The 17,635-nt window shown below is 46.9% G+C and overlaps 1 protein-coding gene across 7 annotated transcripts in view; it reads right to left on the reverse strand.

The window, feature by feature from the left end:
- The window catches only part of GDPD5 (glycerophosphodiester phosphodiesterase domain containing 5), a 347,114-nt gene that overhangs the window by 88,989 nt on the left and 240,490 nt on the right, over window positions 1–17,635 (reverse strand). For all 7 annotated transcript variants that reach the window (XM_075919543.1, XM_075919542.1, XM_075919541.1 and 4 more), the window contains one exon: window positions 15,943–16,046. In XM_075919543.1, the coding sequence (XP_075775658.1) occupies window positions 15,943–16,046 (104 nt within the window). The remainder of the gene's footprint in view (window positions 1–15,942; window positions 16,047–17,635) is intronic.

A 17,635-nucleotide genomic window follows, 5' to 3' on the forward strand; every position in this document is an offset into this window, starting at 1 on the left:
CAGCTGGAATTTTCATTCTTCTGTGAACAGCAGCTTCAGGTCAGTTGCTGGCATTCACAGACTGGCCACTTCACTAATCCAACAATATACAAAGAATATCAAAAGTGAAAGAGAAGAAGGAAAATAAGACTGAAGCCATCCACAATCCACTATTCAAGTCCTGGGTTCCTAGTAGAGGGAGAAGGGGGAATGTGTTGGTAATATAAATTGCATCTCATCTACATTTCAGACTCAGGCTATAAAAAATGGAAGGTGTCAACCAACTTTTCCAAAACCAGCCTTTTAGAGTATGTCTACACAGCAATTAAACATCCATGGATGGCCCAGATCAGTTGGCTTATGCCAGGTCTACACTAGACCTGAAAGGTCAGGTTAAGGTATGCAATTCCAGCTATGTAAAATATGTAGTTCATGAAGTCACAAGGAGTAAGGGAAGCCCAATGTGGAGTACCAGTGCTGACCGGAGCTGCCTCAGCATTTGATTTAGTAGGTCTTAATTAGACCTGCTAAATCAAGCACCAGAAGATCAATCTCCAGCATGGCAAGTGAAGATGTGGCTAGCACAGCTTCGGCCACAAGGCCATAAAATTGCTGTGCAGACTTTCAGGCTTGGGCCCTGATCCCAAATGTCTACACATCCATTTCACAGCTCCACGGCCCAAATCATCTAGCTGAATGTGTTTAACTGCTACGGAGACAGCCTGCGTGACTGCTTCACGAGCTGACCTTGGGTAAGTGATAATTTCTGTACTTCTTAGTCTTTAGTGAAAGTCTTCTCACTAGAAAGAAAAATAATGTTCTGGAGAAGAAGTGATCAGACCAGATTGCACGTGGGAGATTTAGTGTTGTAGAAAGTGCCAGATAGAGAGTGCAGGAGGCTGAACGCTCTATTTATGGGCAGAACAGTTTCTGCAATAGGAAGCAGGTATGTAGACTTTCCCCCCACCATTGATATGGCGCAACATAGACCTGCACAGCCCACTTGGAGAAACGAAAAAATACCTCAGTCCCTATGACCCACTTTGAGTTTGAGAACAAGAGGGTTAACCAGGAGGGTGATTTTTAGAGACAAAGAAAACTGTGCAGTAGAAACTAGAATGAGGCCACCAACTCATTGCACAAAGGTCGAGCAGCCCACTGACAGGAGTAATTTTCAAGTGCTACAGAGCTTGGCTGAGAATTGAATGAGCAAAAACCCTCACGTCCCTTAAAGACAAGAAAATGCATAAGAACACCCTTCAAAACAAGGTTATACTGAAGGTATTGTATCTGTAACCCTTGCCTCCCACACCTCCCACCTTGTTCCTCTGGTTCAGTCTTTAGTGTGCCTATTTAGATCAGGAGAGATGATCACACTCTTTCTGTGCAAAGAACCGAATTCCACTTTTAAATGTTGTGTATTAGATGCGGCCACAGACCACACACTCTCTTCAATCCACGTCAATCTCCCACTGACGTCAATGAGAGAAGATCAAGGACACGTTGCAGCTTGTGGGAAGCAAAGTGTTATTTGTTCAGCACTTTATTGTTGTATTCACCATTAGGCAGTGAGCAAATGCACTCATCTTTAGGACCTCCATTATATCCACCGCCTTCATCTCCATTGTGGCCAAGTGCCTGCCAACACTGCATTAAGAGGCACGACTGACATCTGACACAAGTGGCTCATGGTCTCTCTGGGGGAGATTGGTACGTGCAATGGAGCATTTTCTTTAGGTAGGGGTTTTGGGCATTTTATTTCCTAATTAATTTTTTTAGCTGTGCACACTGTAATATGTGTCCACTGGAGAAAGAAGTAGGAGGTGGCCCTGCACCAGGAATGGTGGGTTTTGATGGTCCTGTGCAGTTTGTACCACCGTCTGGGCCCAGCCCCTATGAAAGCTCTGCCTCCTACACGTGTAACCTTTACCCTGAGGATAGAGAGTCCAGCTGAGCAAGAGGAGCGGAGGTGGGGACCACATTCTTCACCCCGGAGCTTCAGGCTCTTGTAGATATGTTGGACCCAGGCCCCTGTACGCCTTGAAGGTGAGAACTGAAACCTTGAGAATAACCCGCTATCCTAGGAGACACCAGATGCGCTTGCAGCAGCCCGTGTTGCAAAGGAGATACCTTGCGGGGTTCTGTTCTACCTGGAGTTTCCCCAAACACTAATGGTTTCATACCCAGGATTACTGCACGAGCAATGATGGAGAGGTGAGTAACTGAAGCCAGGTCATTGCCTGCCAGGATGGGGCGGAGCCTCCTAACCAATGTAGATGGTAGAAAGCATCACTTGCAGATGCTGCTATGCTAGTTTAGCCTCAGTGAGTAGCTACAACAAACTGTATTGGCCAACAGTGGGTGTGTACCACCCACCACAGGGGCTGCAATCTCTTTCAAGTGCTTTCCTCTACCCATTGACCTCACCCCCATGTTGCCTGGGTTCCATTTCAGCCAGCTTCATGCAGGAGCTGAAACTGTCCAAGCACTGGGCCATCATGGCCACGCTTTCTGCCCTTTGTTTCTCTTTCTGCCCCATTTCATCTCTGTTTCACTCCCTAGTCCCTGCCTGTACAACTTCCCTTTCCTCTCAGAAGCAACTCTCAGTTCCATCCCTCCCCTCACCAGAGGTCTATTTCCACACCCTACCCCACTCCTCTGGCTAACACAAGGATCTCTTTCCTATATCCTTCCCTTGCTGCAGTTTCTCTCGTCTCCTATGTGTTTCCTGGTGTCTCTTTACTCCAGCCTTTTTTGTGCACCCTTTCCTTCTGTTCTCCACATCCCTTTTCACTGTCTTCTTCTCAGCCTTTGATTCCCTTTCTCCCCAGTGCATGGAGATTGGATCCAACCCATCTGCACTGGCACAGCAGAGGTGCTGACAGTGAAAGAGTTAATGATAACAGCTGGAATCAAGCAGGCCACAACCAGCCCTTTAAGAGATACTACCCCCTTCTCACTGGGACTTCAAATGTCAAATTTGCATTTAAATGAAGAGATGCTTCCTCATAAAAAAAAAAAAACACCTCTCCCAGGACGAAGCTGTAATTAAAGAACATTCAGTATTGCCAGTTTTTAAGTAAGGATCAGTGAACCAAACAAAACACAAGATGAACTTGGACCCCAGCTCTCTGTCTTGCCAAAAAGAGAGTATCCCATAATGAAGAAAGTCGAACAGCCTTGGGGTTTCAACTGAAACCACATGCTGCCCCCAGTGGTGACCCCATACAACAGGGATTCTCAGCCTTTTTCTTTCTAAACTGCCCACACACACCATGCTATAAAACTCCACTGCCCAGCTCTGCCACAACCAGTGCTTTTTTTGTGACGGTACAGCCCGGAACGCAGTACCAGCACCTTCAGTCAGAGCTCAACAACTTTTCCCCTGGAGTACTGGCACCTTTTTTAAAAAAAAACCAACCAAACAAAAAAAGCACTGGCCGCTACAAGGCTGTGTCTACACTGGCATCCCTTCCGGAAAAGGGATGCTAATGTAGCACTTTGGAATAGGCAAATCCGCGGAGGATGTGCTGATCCAAGGCACGAATTAAATGTTCACATCTGAGCTACTAACACAACAGTGTGGAGCACTACCAGCTACATAATGGGTGTGGAATAGGGACCCAGGAGTCACGATACCTATTCATGGCTCTCCCAAACTATTGTGTGTGGGTCCAGCGTGCAGAACCTCACAAGATTCAAGTCTCTCCCCATGTCACCCACAAATTTTATTAGTCATGTCTCTTTACTAAAGACGTTCTGAGCATTCCCACAATAATATCTAATGGCGTTTGGTCCTGCCGTGAGGACAGGTGGCTGGACTTGATGACCTCTCGAGGTCCCTTCCAATTCTAGGATTCTATGAATACATAAACATTTTTATTTGCAATGCAATGAACTCAACTAATTAAACTTTATTCAGCAAGATAGAACTTTATTCAGTAAGCTTTGTCCAGAATGCTGTCGTGTCTATCACAACACCCACTTCAACACCCACTTCCATCTGCAAGCACTGCATCTTCCATCAGGCATTGAGCTGGTGGTCTACACACACATTCATGAACACCAGACCTGATAACTGCTGCCCATTATATCAAGGAAAAAAGTTCCTACCAGAACAGACCTCCATCATATGATACTCTTCATTGAATACACAAGCCCAGCTCACAGTTTCTGTTCCATTCACAAGAGCCATAAACTAAGGGAATTTGAGTCACACAAACTGAAGTGGAGTTCGCAGCCACTCATGAAAGCCTGAGCCTCACACACCTCAAATATATACAAACCGTTCCATATCACAACTGCTTTTGCCACCGACATCCCTGAAACTTGCCCTGAATTTTAATAAAAAATGTTACTTGATGTTTAATATTAAAGTTTAAAAACTGTATTACTGTGTTATAAAAACAGATCAGTGTTCCCCAGAATCTAGATGAAAACAGGAATTAAGAATTTCATTATACAGACTTAGAGAACAGGATCTGGAGTGTGTTCACTCCAAAGCCTCGCATACCCCACCTTTTCCCATCTGTAGTTTGACTAAGTAGATATAACCCCTATGCACTGGAGACTTGAATTAAAAGCAGCTGAACATAGGCCTCACAGGGAATCACCTGAAGCAATACATTTCAGATTTACTTATTTTTGAGGCATTAAGCAGAAAAACTAGGAAGGGCACAGCATATGCAAGGCTGCAACCCTTTTAAATAAAGGATAACAGCCTGTGGCAATACATGTTTAAACTGCAGCAAGGGAGGTTTTAGATTGGACATGAGGAAAAACTTCCTAACTGGCAGAGTGGTGAAACCCTGGAATAAATTGCCTAGGAAGGTTGTGGAATCTCCATCACTGGAGATATTTAAGAGCCAGTTAGACAGACACCTGTCAGGGATGATCAAGATGGTGCTTGGGCCTGCTGTGAGGGCAGAGGACTGCACTTGAGGATCACTCAAGATCCCTTCCAGTTCTAGTTACCTGTTTTTAAAAGGAGGTAATTGGGTAACCATGTAACCACTGAACATCTCAATAGTTACATGGTTATACACCCTTGCAGGGTGCACCAGCTCTTGCCTGCTGCCCTGGTCTCGGGAAGCTGGCTGCCACCCTGTGCTGCTACCTTTGATACAGAGCCAGAAGTGAGGGATGTTGGCCAGCTCCCCAGGAATGGTTAGCCATTTAAATAGTTATACTTTTACATTCCTAGTTCTAGTATTCTATGATTCTATGTCAAGCTGTGGTTTTCTTTTTCTCTGTATGAAGTACAGGCAGTCCCCGGGTTACGTACAAGATAGGGACTGTAGGTTTGTTCTTAAGTTGAATCTGTATGTAAGTCGGAACTGGCGTCCAAATTCAGCTGCTGCTGAAACTGACCGCCAGTTCTGACTTACATACAGAATCAACTTAAGAACCCCAGGCGTCCCCAAGTCAGCTGCTGCTGAAACTGATCAGCAGCTGATTCCAGGAAGCCTGGGGCAGAGCAACTCTGCCTCGGGCTTCCTGTAGTCAGCGCTGGTCAGTTTCAGCAGAAGCTGACTTGGGGACGCCTGGGGCAGAGCAGCTGGGGTGCTGCTGGGTTGCTCCAGTAGCGCCGCTCCTCGGTGCTACTGGACCAACCCAGCAGCACCCCATCTGCTCTGCCCCAGGCGTCCTGATTCAGCCGCTGCTGAAACTGACCAGCAGCAGCTGAATCAGGACCTGGGGCAGAGCAGCTGGGGTGCTGCCGGGTTGGTCCAGTAGTGCCCAGGGCGGCGCTGCAGGACCAATTGGCAGCGCCCCAGCTGCTCTGCCCCAGGGTCCAAAACAAAAGCCTGGTCTGCTGGGGGGGGGGGGGGCACACTAGCTGCGCCCCCCCCCCCCCCCCAGCAGACCAGGGACACGGGGAGCAGAGCCGCAGCGGCAGCAGGGTGCCATGCCTCTGAGGCTTTGCTCTGGCAAAGACTCAGAGACGCGGGACCCCCCCGCGGCTGCGGCTTCAGTCCTGGTGCCTGTGGTCTGCTGGGGACGGTCCCCAGCAGACCACAGGCACCGGGACTGAAGCCGCAGCCGCGGGGGTGTCCCGCGCCTCTGAGGCTTTGCTCTGGCAAAGCCTCAGAAGCGCGGGAACCCGCCCGGTGCCCCTGGTCTGCTGGAGACGGTCTCCAGCAGACCAGGGGCACCGGAGCAGCTTACGAACAGGGCTCTCTCGCCCCGGAGCTCGCAGGTAGCAATCCGCCACCTCAACCTCCGGGGCGAGAAAGCCCCGTTCGTAAGTGCGGATCCGACGTAAGTCGGATCTGCGTAAGTCGGGGACTGCCTGTACAGTTAATTCCCAAAGGATTCCATAACTATTGTCAAGTTTAGGACCGAGTCCTGCACACATCTGCCTGCATGAATCACAGTATTCACATGAATAGCCTGTTTAAAATAAGGATTTTAAGTATTGAGAAATTGACTAATCGAATAGTCGATGCATTTTTGCATCGACTATTCGATAGGATGCTTCCGCCTTTTAAGTGAGGCTGTTGCTACATTTCGAAGGTGAAAGAGCTGAATCCCAGGGTTAGCTGGGGACTCCCCTGCTGACTCCAGACTCTGTGCAGCACTGCCAGTTTGAAACGCTATGGCGGAGTTTCAAAGTGGCAGCGCCACATGAAGTCCAGTATCCCGGCTCCCGGGCTCCACGTGACGCTGCTGCTTTGAAATGCCGCGGGGAGCCCGACTAGTCCTTCATATCCATAGTTTAAAATCAGTGAGATTGCTCACCTGGGGAAATTTGTTCAGGGCTGGCCTCTTAATAGAATACATAAGCTATTCACAGGAATTACCACACTGATCTGTGAACTGTATCTACCTCTCAGGTGAGCGGTGGCAGCTGATTACCAGCACTCGGCAATACTATGCAACAGTCTGGGTCAGGAAATGAAGACTAATGTATCCATTTGAAATTCCAGGTGTGTTTTGGCTAGGCAGAATGCAATTGGGTGGATGCGTGTATTTTATCACTATTATATTTACACTATTAGTATTTTCCTTTCACGCTAATTGGGCCAAGTTGAAAAGGCCTCGTGAGTGGCACTGCCTGTGTGAGAGATGGCAGGCACTGTAAATGGCCACTGACCACACCACAGCACAGAGACTTTACAAATACTGAATAAGGGCCCCAACCAGGGATCAGGGCCCATCGTACTCTCTGAAGTCAACCCCCGCTTTAAGGAATTTACCATCGAGATTGCCACAGGAGGAGTGCTGAATGAAACACAGACAGGGCACAGAGAGAGGGTGCAGAGGTGGAGGAAGGTTATTATCTCTCATTGGCTTGTAGGCACTACAGCAGAGGCAAGCTTTAAAAAGGATCCTCGTTCACGCTGCCCCACATCTGAATGCAAGTGTGTCTGCCTTTATCACACAGGTGCTTCTGCTTCTCCTCCATGCCACTTGGCTGGGCACCTTTTTTACCCCCAGCGTGTTTTGTGACATCACAAACATCTGTGCTACAAAAACCAGCGCATTATCCCTTGGAAAGTGACATTTCCTCCATCCCCGGGCTCAGCCTTGCAGTAATTAAGGCCTCACGCGGAGTTATTATCCTCTTTCCTATTACTTTCATAGAATTTTAGGCTATTTTTAAGACAGTGCTTTTTCCGTACGCCACTGATGTCAGGACTTGAATGCATCCCAAAGCAGGTGGCTAATTGGGGTCTGGTACATACCAAGCAACTGGCCCGTTTTTAACATCAAACTAATGTTTGAGTGGCTTAATGGATATACAGATATCTGCTGCTATTTCCAGTCCAGTTAGCATCTTCCAGAGCTACTCTTACTATATGTGGGAAATTGTTTCCCAATGTCATCTGCTCACTCAGGGCTCCTGAGCCTCAGACTGGAACCATGGGTTCCATTAAAATTAAATTTTAATATGCAACACTTTCCTACAGGACACACTATGATCATAGCAGCCTTCCCAGGAGCTTTTATAATGGGGCATCCAAACTTTCGCAACACCAAGGGCTGCACTTCATATGTTAATTAATTCAGATCATCCAATTCCACACAGCCCAGTCTCCTGAGAATGTTGCTCTAATTAAGGCTGAAGTGGGTGAGGTGGGAAGACATGGCATAACTCCAATCTCTTCAGATGCTACAGTAAGTACTGATGCTCCATTAAGCTGGGTGACACACACACACACACACACACACACACACACACACACAGAGGAAGGACTGGGAGCAGGTATGTCTATCACTGTCACAGCTGTCTCTCCATGCTTTATAAAAATTGGCTTATTAATATGTATATGCATAACTCAAAAATGCTTTAGGCAAAATGCATCATGAAACATACCATTTTTAAAGTTACAATCTGCGGAATGTGTATATTCCATTTCTGTGAATGCCTCAGTCTTGTGTGAGAAATTAGAAATATGAAGTGTAAACCTGCTTATTAATCTAGACTTTTTAGTGACAGCCATTACTGATGCTTAAGGACTTAATGGCCCAGTGCTCAAGGCAACAATCAGTAAATGGCTTTATTTTTCCTGTAAGCACAAACAGTGATTGGTCCTGCCAGAACATGAGGCTAATGCTGAAACCCATTTCGGATCTTATACTTTTCCACTCAAGGTGAGAAAAGTTTGAACTGAACACAAAGAATTCCCACTTCAGTCAAAGGGGGTATAAAGATGGGAAATCAAACAATAGGTGCAATGTCCAGATGCCCGGAGACCTGAACTTACCTCCCAAGATGCCTGCTGGAAACGTCTAAGACTGAATTGGGGGAGGATTGGGCCCAAGGTAAGAGTCTGCCTAGCTTGTGAAAAAGACTATTAGAATTAATGTTGGGGTATCAGAGAGGTAGTTGTATTAGGCTGTGTCCAGACTCCATGCCTCCGTCGACGGAGGCATGTAGATTAGCCAGCTCGGAAGAGGGAAATGAAGCCGCGATTAAAATAATCGCGGCTTCATTTAAATTTAAATGGCTGCCCCGATCTGCCGATCAGCTGTTTGTCGGCAGATCGGGAGAGTCTGGACGCGATGCCCCGACAAAGAAGCCTTTCTTCATCGACACAGGTAAGCCTCGTGAAACCAGGTTTACCTGTGTCGATGAAGAAAGGCTTCTTTGTCGGGGCATCGCGTCCAGACTCTCCCGATCTGCCGACAAACAGCTGATCGGCAGATCGGGGCAGCCATTTAAATTTAAATGAAGCCGCGATTATTTTAATCGCGGCTTCATTTCCCTCTTCCGAGCTGGCTAATCTACATGCCTCCGTCGACGGAGGCATGGAGTCTGGACACAGCCTTAGTGTGTATCAGCAAAATCAACAAGGAGTCCAGTGGCACTAAGACTAACAAACACTCTAATAAATCTATTCGTCTTTAAAGTGTCACCGGACATCTTGTTAATGTTGGGGTAGGAATTTGCATGTGACAGGTTTCTTAGTGTATTAGACATAGCTGGCCTGCTTCTTTCTTTTTTGCTTAGTAACTTACTTTAATCTGTTTTATCACTTGCAGTCACTTAAATCCTAATTTATACTTAATAACAGCACTTTTGTTTATTATCAAGCACAATGTAAATAACTGTTACCTGGGTGGGGGAAGCTACAGCTGCACATCCCTCTCTTTCACTGATGAAGAGAGTGAACTGAGCTTTCTCTGGGTAAGACTTTTATACAGACTAAGATGGATTTATTTGGGGTTTTGGTCCCCTTTGAGGGTTACATTCCTGGATGCCATCAACGGCCTAATAGCTGAGGCCTCCCAGAGCTGGTCCAGCATCTGCGTTGCTATGCTGAGGGGCTGTTATCTCAACTCTGTGCCTTGGCTGGGGGAGACCAGAGCTTCAGGTCCAGCAAGACCAGGTGGTGGGGTGTCCCACAGGGCAGGTAGCTGGGCTCAGTGGCATGATCAGCACATCGGGTGATTGCCCCAAGGGGATCTCTGTGATCGAATGCGTCACACTCATATCAGCATATCGATATGGGATAAATGATCGCTTTTCTCAATTGCACATTTTTCATCTTACTACTAATCTCTTCTCTACCCCTGTGAAATATTATTTCTGTTTTACTGATGGAAATAGAGAAGCAGAGAAAGAAAGCAACTTACTCCTGATGGCAAGAGACAGCAACGTTAACGCTGGGAGTCAGACTCAGGAGTTCCCAGTTCCCAGACCCACTCAGATTTAGACCACGCAATGCCCGCCTTTTTCAAACACAGCCCATGATTTTGGGGATCTCCCCTTTTTGGAAAGAGGAGCAGCGCACCCACAACTGTATGTCAACAGACCTGTGTGCACTCGGCATCACAAGGTGGGTGCCAACATCCAAATCATCAGCCACTTCTGAACATTTCAGCCTAAGCAAAATGTTCACTTCTCTCTCTGCTGTCCTAACATGAGCAAACTCCATCTGTGATACAGACCCAAACAAGACCTCCTTTCCTACACTTCCTCTAGGGCTTTCGTTTTGTATTTTATAATGGAATAAAGCTAGGAGGATGAACACCATGAGGCACTAGCGGGCACCATTGCAAACTAGAGAGTGACATAACCCATACCCTATTGGCCAGTGTCCAATATGCTTTAGCTGCCAGAAGGCCTGCAGGCAGTACAAAGCAGATGGACACATTCCCTCATACGGAGTTGGAGTCACCAGCAGCAATGTGAATCTACAAAGGTCAGGATTCTTCATTGGAATCTACAGACTAACATTAGAAGGAAAAAAGGATGCTATGCATGCAATATTGACTAGTGGTTTGAGCTAGGTCTTAGAATCATAGAACCACAGAGCTGGAGGAGACCTCAAGAGGTCATCAAGTCCAGCCCCTACCCAAAGTAGGACCATTCCCAACTAAATCATCCCAGCCAGGACTTTGTCAAGCCAAGACTTAAAAACCTCTAGGGATGGAGATTCCACTATCTCCCTAGGTAACTCATTCCAGTACTTCCCCACCCTCCTAGTGAAATAGTTTTCCCTAATATCCAACCTGGACCTCCCCCACTGTAACTTGAGACCATTGCTCTTTGTTCTGCCATCTGTCACTACTGTGAACAGCCTTTCTCCATCCTTTTTATAACCTCCCTTCAGGAAGTTGAAGGCTGCTATCAAATCCCCCAGACTTAGATCTATTCTCAATTCTGCCACTGAGACAATGGGTGGCTTTAGGCAAGCAAGTCAATTGCAACTCTATGCTTCAATTTATCCAGCTGCTTTATAGATGCAATATTGCACTCTTTATTGAAAGCAAACTCAGCATCTGACCTTGGTAGAGGTTTATTTAGGGATCTGTACTGCTTCAGGCCTAAACTCCAGGAGCAGCTCAGTTGAACAGTTCAGGTTTCTTCTGGCTTCTTCCAGAGACCTGGCACAACTCTCCAGCAGCCCAGGTTTGCTCAGAACCTAGGCAACCCTACTTTGATTTCAAACTCCATTGTGAATCTGAAACCAAATGAATTGTGTGCTGTCTGAGTTTTGTGGCAAGAGTTTTACATGGGCTTTGACTGTCTTTAAAGGGTCATCAGATTTTAAAAGCTCCAGGGAAGCTTTGAAACAAGTTTTAAACATTCTCTTTGCATTCTTTGCTATGAAAGGCGAAAGTGTTGCTGAAAGACGCCCTTGCGAGTTCTCTCAGTGCATTCACACAGAGAACACTGCACTCCCTGTCCCCACTCAAGGCAAGTGTCAGAACTCAAGTCAGCTGACTCGGATCTGTGCTGCAGAGCTGAAAAAGGCTGTGTAAATGTTTGGGTTCACCGGGTTCCAGAGCCTAAACTCCAGAAGCCCAAGTGCCTACACTGCTATTTTTCACCCCACAACATGAACCTCTTATGTCAGAGTCATTTGACCTGGGCTATGAGATGCTCTGATGATTTTTTTCTTCAGGGGGTGGGAAGGAAGAAGGACTTGCCCTGTGTAGACATAGCGAGAGAAGTGGAGCAGTGGAATAGGGGCTTTCAAAAAAGCAGAGAGAGAAAATTGTACATTTGATATAGGATGGCCAAAGAAAAAATATTGGAGGCTTAAGGGAAATTTAAACCCTGACCTTCAGCTGCACTTTTTCTTCAGGTAAAACAAAAATAATTAAAGAAAGCCCAGAACATCAGCAGCTAAGCCATGTCAGGTATTTGGGTGAACATTTGGATTCTGGATAATTTTTAAGAGTCATCTCATGATAGAACATGGGAGCCTTAGTACTAGTCTAGGACCCTATGGTGCCAGGCGCTGTACAACACAGGACAAAAAGATGGTGCCTGCCCCCAAACAGTTTGTAAAATACCACAAACAGGTAGATACAGATGGGGGAGCACAAGGGAACAACACTTGTCTGCACGGTAAGCAAGCAACAAGAGGAAACCATGGAAAGGAGAAACACAGGGAAGAAAATGAAGTGCCACTGCCATGAGTGACAAAAGTCCCATAGAAGATTGATGCTAAGTGCCTAAACGACACCTCATCATGGTACCTTAATCTTGGATCAAATTTCTCTTTAGCACTTTTAAGTTATTCTCCCCAGCCCCCAATGTCAAGTTACTCAAGGGTATAAAACATCCCAGATAAACATGTTCCTCTCTAAATGTTGATGAGAATGGACAGGCCATGCTCAATAAAACTGTCAAATGAGATGACAGGATATAAGTTTCCCCCAAACACATCCCCAGGAGCACTGTAATCTCACTGTTGAAAACATGAATTTATTTAGAGACAGCCCTCTCTTATATTCATCCTTCCTGGCAGAAAATTGCTCACGTCATTAAGTTTTTTGAACACTCATTCACACAACTTCAGCATCCCAACAGGCAATTTATTTATGGGATCAACTACCACTTGCATTTTAAATAGAATCAGAACATTGTCTTTGACAAGAAGATGATTGCTGAAGTGATTTCACTGGCAGTAGCTGGGGCTTTGCTTTAAAACATTTTAGAAAATTGCTAAGACATTCTGCAAGAAATTCAGTTTTATTATAGGTAGGCTCAGTAAGGTTGCCTGACCTTTGCATAAAATGGCCCTCTTTGAGTTGTTTATAATTTTGCAAAATTTTACCTGTGTGGGTGCTGGATCTCTAACCCAGGCAGGGTTGCTAGGTGTCCGGCATTGACCCGGACAGTCCGGTATTTTCGCCTCCTGTCTGGTAAAAAAATCAGAAAATACCGGACACCTAAAATGTCCGGTATTTTCTGATTTTTTCTCTGCCAGGAGGTGAAAATACCGGACACCTGACAACTCTACGACACACTCAGCAACTGGGCCCAGCCCCGGGCCCCTGACACCCCTGCCTCCGGACCCCCGGCTTTCCTGGCTCTGCAGGGAAGCTCCCTTCTGGCTCGACCAAGAAAACAGGATGGACTACAGCAGGGGCAGATGACTGTTTTGCGGGGCCCCGGGCAGCATAATTCCGCAGGGCCCCTCCTTTGCCACGGCGCATGCGCGGGGCTTTCTGAAGCGCGGGGCCCGGGCGGCCGCCCCGTTCGCCCTGCCCTATATCCGCCCCTGGATTACAGTAAAAAGCCTAAAGACCTGAGCAAGGAGAAGTAATGCCTTCCCTGGGTCTTAGTGCTCAACCTCTCCTCTTCCTGATGACTCTGCATGCACTTAAAGGGGCCATCCTGTTTTGATGCTATTTTATTTATTTATTTGCTTAACTCTTGGGGTCCTTTTTTTTTTTGCTCAACAACTTTAGTCTCCTCCCCTTCCCCCCCCCAACAGAATTTTTTTCTCCATTTTGGGGGGGGGGCGGGAAGAGTCAGTATTTTCGGTTAACCCATCTGACAACCCTAAACCCAGGATGATCGACAGACAGACAGGCAGGCATAGTTCTACTGTTTCTGAGAACCAGGCTAAGGTGGGGGAGGGGGAAAGGAAGGAATGTTCTGCACTGGTTAAAAAATTCTGTTAATTTTTCTCTCTGAAACATTCTAGCGCCCCCATGCTGTAGAACAGGGATTGGAGTTTCGGTAGCGGGGTGGCTTGTGTGTCAGGGATGTGCGCCTTTTGGATGAGTTATAAAGGCTTTCGGAAGAGGAGAGTGAAAGGGAATCAAAGTTCACATGTGGGACTTTTTAGTAGGCAAAAATCGCTAAAGTGATCCTGCCTTGACCACCGTGTTCCATCCCCACCCAGAACCTAGTGCTGACCTCACTGTGCACATGTCATCCCCACACAGCAACGGAGCATCCTCCTGCCCAGGGCTACAGGGGCTCGGAAGAGCTTTCATGGTAATGGCTGCCCAGGCCAGGGTTAGGCCAGGCACCAGGACTAAGAGCAGCCATACCACTTTCCTCTGCTCTCGGTGCCCTGGCTGCAGCCTGAAGAAGGAAGCCATCTGATCTAAATGCAAAGGGAACAACAGCGGGACTAGGAAGGAGGGAAAGGACAAGACTGGCACAAGGAGCCTACCAAACTGAGGACTGGCAGAGGGGAAAGATATACTGTTTACTGTGGGCAAGGGAGGCAGCGGGTCATCACCGCTGCTGAGTTTGGGAGAAGGCCCAGCCTTTGCTGCCAGTGCCAGCTCTTTCCCTTCCCCTCTCCCTCCATAACCCTCCAGGCCATCCTGGGCTCCACAGGACTCCCCATATCACAGAACCCATGGCGGCTGCCCCGAATTGTCCTATGGAGGATGAGAGAGAAGGGAAGAGCATTGACTCACAGGGGGAGAGAGGGAAGAAGTGTGAGCAGGGAGAGGGGGTGTGCCTTAGGACAAGAGGCAGCTGTTAGACTATGGATAAAAAAACTAGAGATGAATCTGAGTATGCTGACTTTGTGTGTACATGGCTCGTGTATAAATATTTTTATTTGGTGGCCTCCTTTAGCCTCTAGAGTGAGGAGAGGAGTTTGAACCTAGACAAAAATGTGCTGCAATTTTTTAATTTGGTTTTAATTTTTTGTATCTGCGAGGATCAGCGTAAGGAACAGAAGCCAGAACTAGAAAAAATAAAGCATAATGGCAACTAGAACAGCCAACATAGATTCCATCTGGGGCCTTACATCTGAAGAAGTGGGTTGTGCCCCGGAAAGCTCGTGATGCCATCTACATTTTTTGTTAGTCTCTAAGGTGCTGCAGGACTATTCGCCGTTTTTAAAAAATTTTTATGGAAGCAAGGCGCTATCACAATACCTCCTTTACACAACTGGCATTGGTTAAACAAAATTACTAACTAGAGATATAAACCGGCTTCAACAACTTGAGTTCCAGCTTTATTTACCAAGTTTACTACGGAGCACACCCATCTGAAACTGCACAGCACATGGCTAAAAATCTACACAAGTATATATCAGTACATCTATCAGTGTAGACCAGAAGTTCTCAAAAGGAGGTTGGTAGAAAATGTATTCTGAGAGGGGAGAAGAGTGTTGCATGAGAAGCTTTGGAAAGAAACCACACTGCACATTTTACCCACAGCAATGACTAAACAGCCAAATGGGTTCCTCCAGACACATCAGATCCTCAGATGGTGCTATGCATTGGACTCTAGAGGGTGCTGTGCGTTTTCATGGAGTTCTGTTAAGTTTGCAGAGCATTAGACAAAGCTGTTGCTATCTGTACGTTAATCCATTTGCTGCAATGGGGTGTACATATTTAGTTGCAATCATTGGCCACAATCACATCTTTGTTTTTGCTCTTATCACAATTGATTGTTGGCTCTGTTGGAATTATTGCCTTACTGTTTTTAATATTTAGTGAGAGTTGCATGGTTGATTTAGAAAAAAATGATATCTGTACTTATGTGATCTTGCTCACCGCACCACCACCACACAAGTTTGAGAATCACTGGTATAGACAGAGATGTTCTCAATTTATTCAGACCCCACTACCTATTAATTAGAGTTAATAATTCTACCAGATGAATGCAGAACTTATCAAATTGTTAATATAAGAAGTCTCTTAAATAAAATGAACAAAACACACAGACACAATAGAGACATGATACACCTCAAGAACATACAAATTGGCATGTGTTGCTCCCCCCAGAAACTCTCTACTCACCAGTTGATTTCATTGTAGTCATTGTGAACTTCCCACCAGAAATAAAACCAGATGAGGGTCAGGAAGAAAGTGAAGGTGAGGATTACGAACCAAAGGCGCTCCCACTGTGGAGGCAAAGAAAATTAACATGAGCAGGAACCTACAATGCAAGGATTCCATTGCTGAAACAATTGATTAAAGTATCGTGCTCTGGCTATACACTTTGTATACCAATTTAATTAATTTGATTGAAAAGCAGATTTAGTTCTCTAATGTGGATGTAGTTGTGCTGGTATAACTACCTTCATTCTGGTGTAGCTAGTCTTGGTGAATTTAAAATCTATACCAGCATAAATATATTTAGCTGGGCATAATTGCTTCCACATGTGATGGTTACACCAATTTAAGTAAATGAGGCCACATCTCCACTTACCAGAGGATCGACACTCTAGCGATCTATCTTCTGGGGTTTGATTTAGTGGGTCTAGTAAAGACCTGCTAAATCAAAATCTGAGGGTTTTGATCCCGTTGATCTTGGCAAGGAGTATGCCTTGTTCTTGGCAAGGAGTAAGGGAAGTCGATAAACTGCAGCAAGGGAGGTTTAGGTTGGACATTTGGAAAAACTTCCTAACTGTCAGGGTGGTTAAACACTGGAATAAGTTGCCTAGAGAGGCCATAGAATCTCCATCTTTTGAGATATTTAAGAGCAGGTTAGATAGACATATCTCTCAGGGATGGTCTAGATCAGTGGTCCCCAACGCGGTGCCCGCGGGCGCCATGGCACCCGCAGGCGCCATGGCACCCGCCGGGGCATTTGTAGGCGCCCGCCGACATCCCGGGCTGGCCCCGCCCCCGGCGCACTGGAGGCGCCGGCCCCAAGCGCGCGACACTCACCGGTGCCTGGTGCGCGGCGCTCGGGCGGCCCCAGCCCCGGGGCACATGCGGGCGCGCGGCGCCGGTGCCGGCCCCAGGCACGCAGCTCGGGCGGCAGCGCCAGCCCCGGGCCCACGACACAAGGGGCTCGGGCAGCCCCGGCCCTGGCGTGCCCCAGGACACGCGGCCCCGCCCCCGGGCGCCCGGCGCGAGTGTGGCCCCACCCCCGGGCGCCCGGCACGTGTGTGGCCCCACCCCCGGGCGCCCGGGAGCCCATAAAGGTTGGGGACCACTGGTCTAGATGGTACTGGGTCCTGCCGTGAGGGCAGAGGACTGGACTCGATGACCTCTCGAGGTCCCTTCCTGTTCCAGTGTTCTATGATTCTATGATGGGAGTGTTTCTCCCATTGACCTCCTGCTGTGGCGACAGCACCAAGCTCATCTTAAAGTATGTCAGCTCCAACTATGTTATTTACATAGCTGAAATTGCAAACCTTAAGCTGACTTTCCCCCTCCCCCCTCCAGTGTAGGGCTAGCCTTAGCTTTTCTACCAAATTAGTTAAATCGGTGCAAGATTTCTGTATAGATAAGATCTAGTTTGAGTTCTTTTTTGATGTAAAGCGTGAATCCTCTCAATTCCGCAGAAGTGTTTCAAATGAATGCTAATCTGTGATAGGCTCTCTTGTGTATATGTGAAAAACTAACGTCTGCTAGCTAAAATATTTCACATATTCTCACTCTAGGGCTCCTGAAAAAGAGGAATAGCCTTGTGGCTAAAGCACTGGATTTTGAATTGAGAGGCCTGAATTCTAGTCCCAGATTTGCCACAGGCCCACTGTAT

This window comes from Pelodiscus sinensis, chromosome 1 (assembly GCF_049634645.1).
Source record: "Pelodiscus sinensis isolate JC-2024 chromosome 1, ASM4963464v1, whole genome shotgun sequence".
In the NCBI taxonomy this organism is placed as follows: domain Eukaryota; kingdom Metazoa; phylum Chordata; order Testudines; family Trionychidae; genus Pelodiscus; species Pelodiscus sinensis.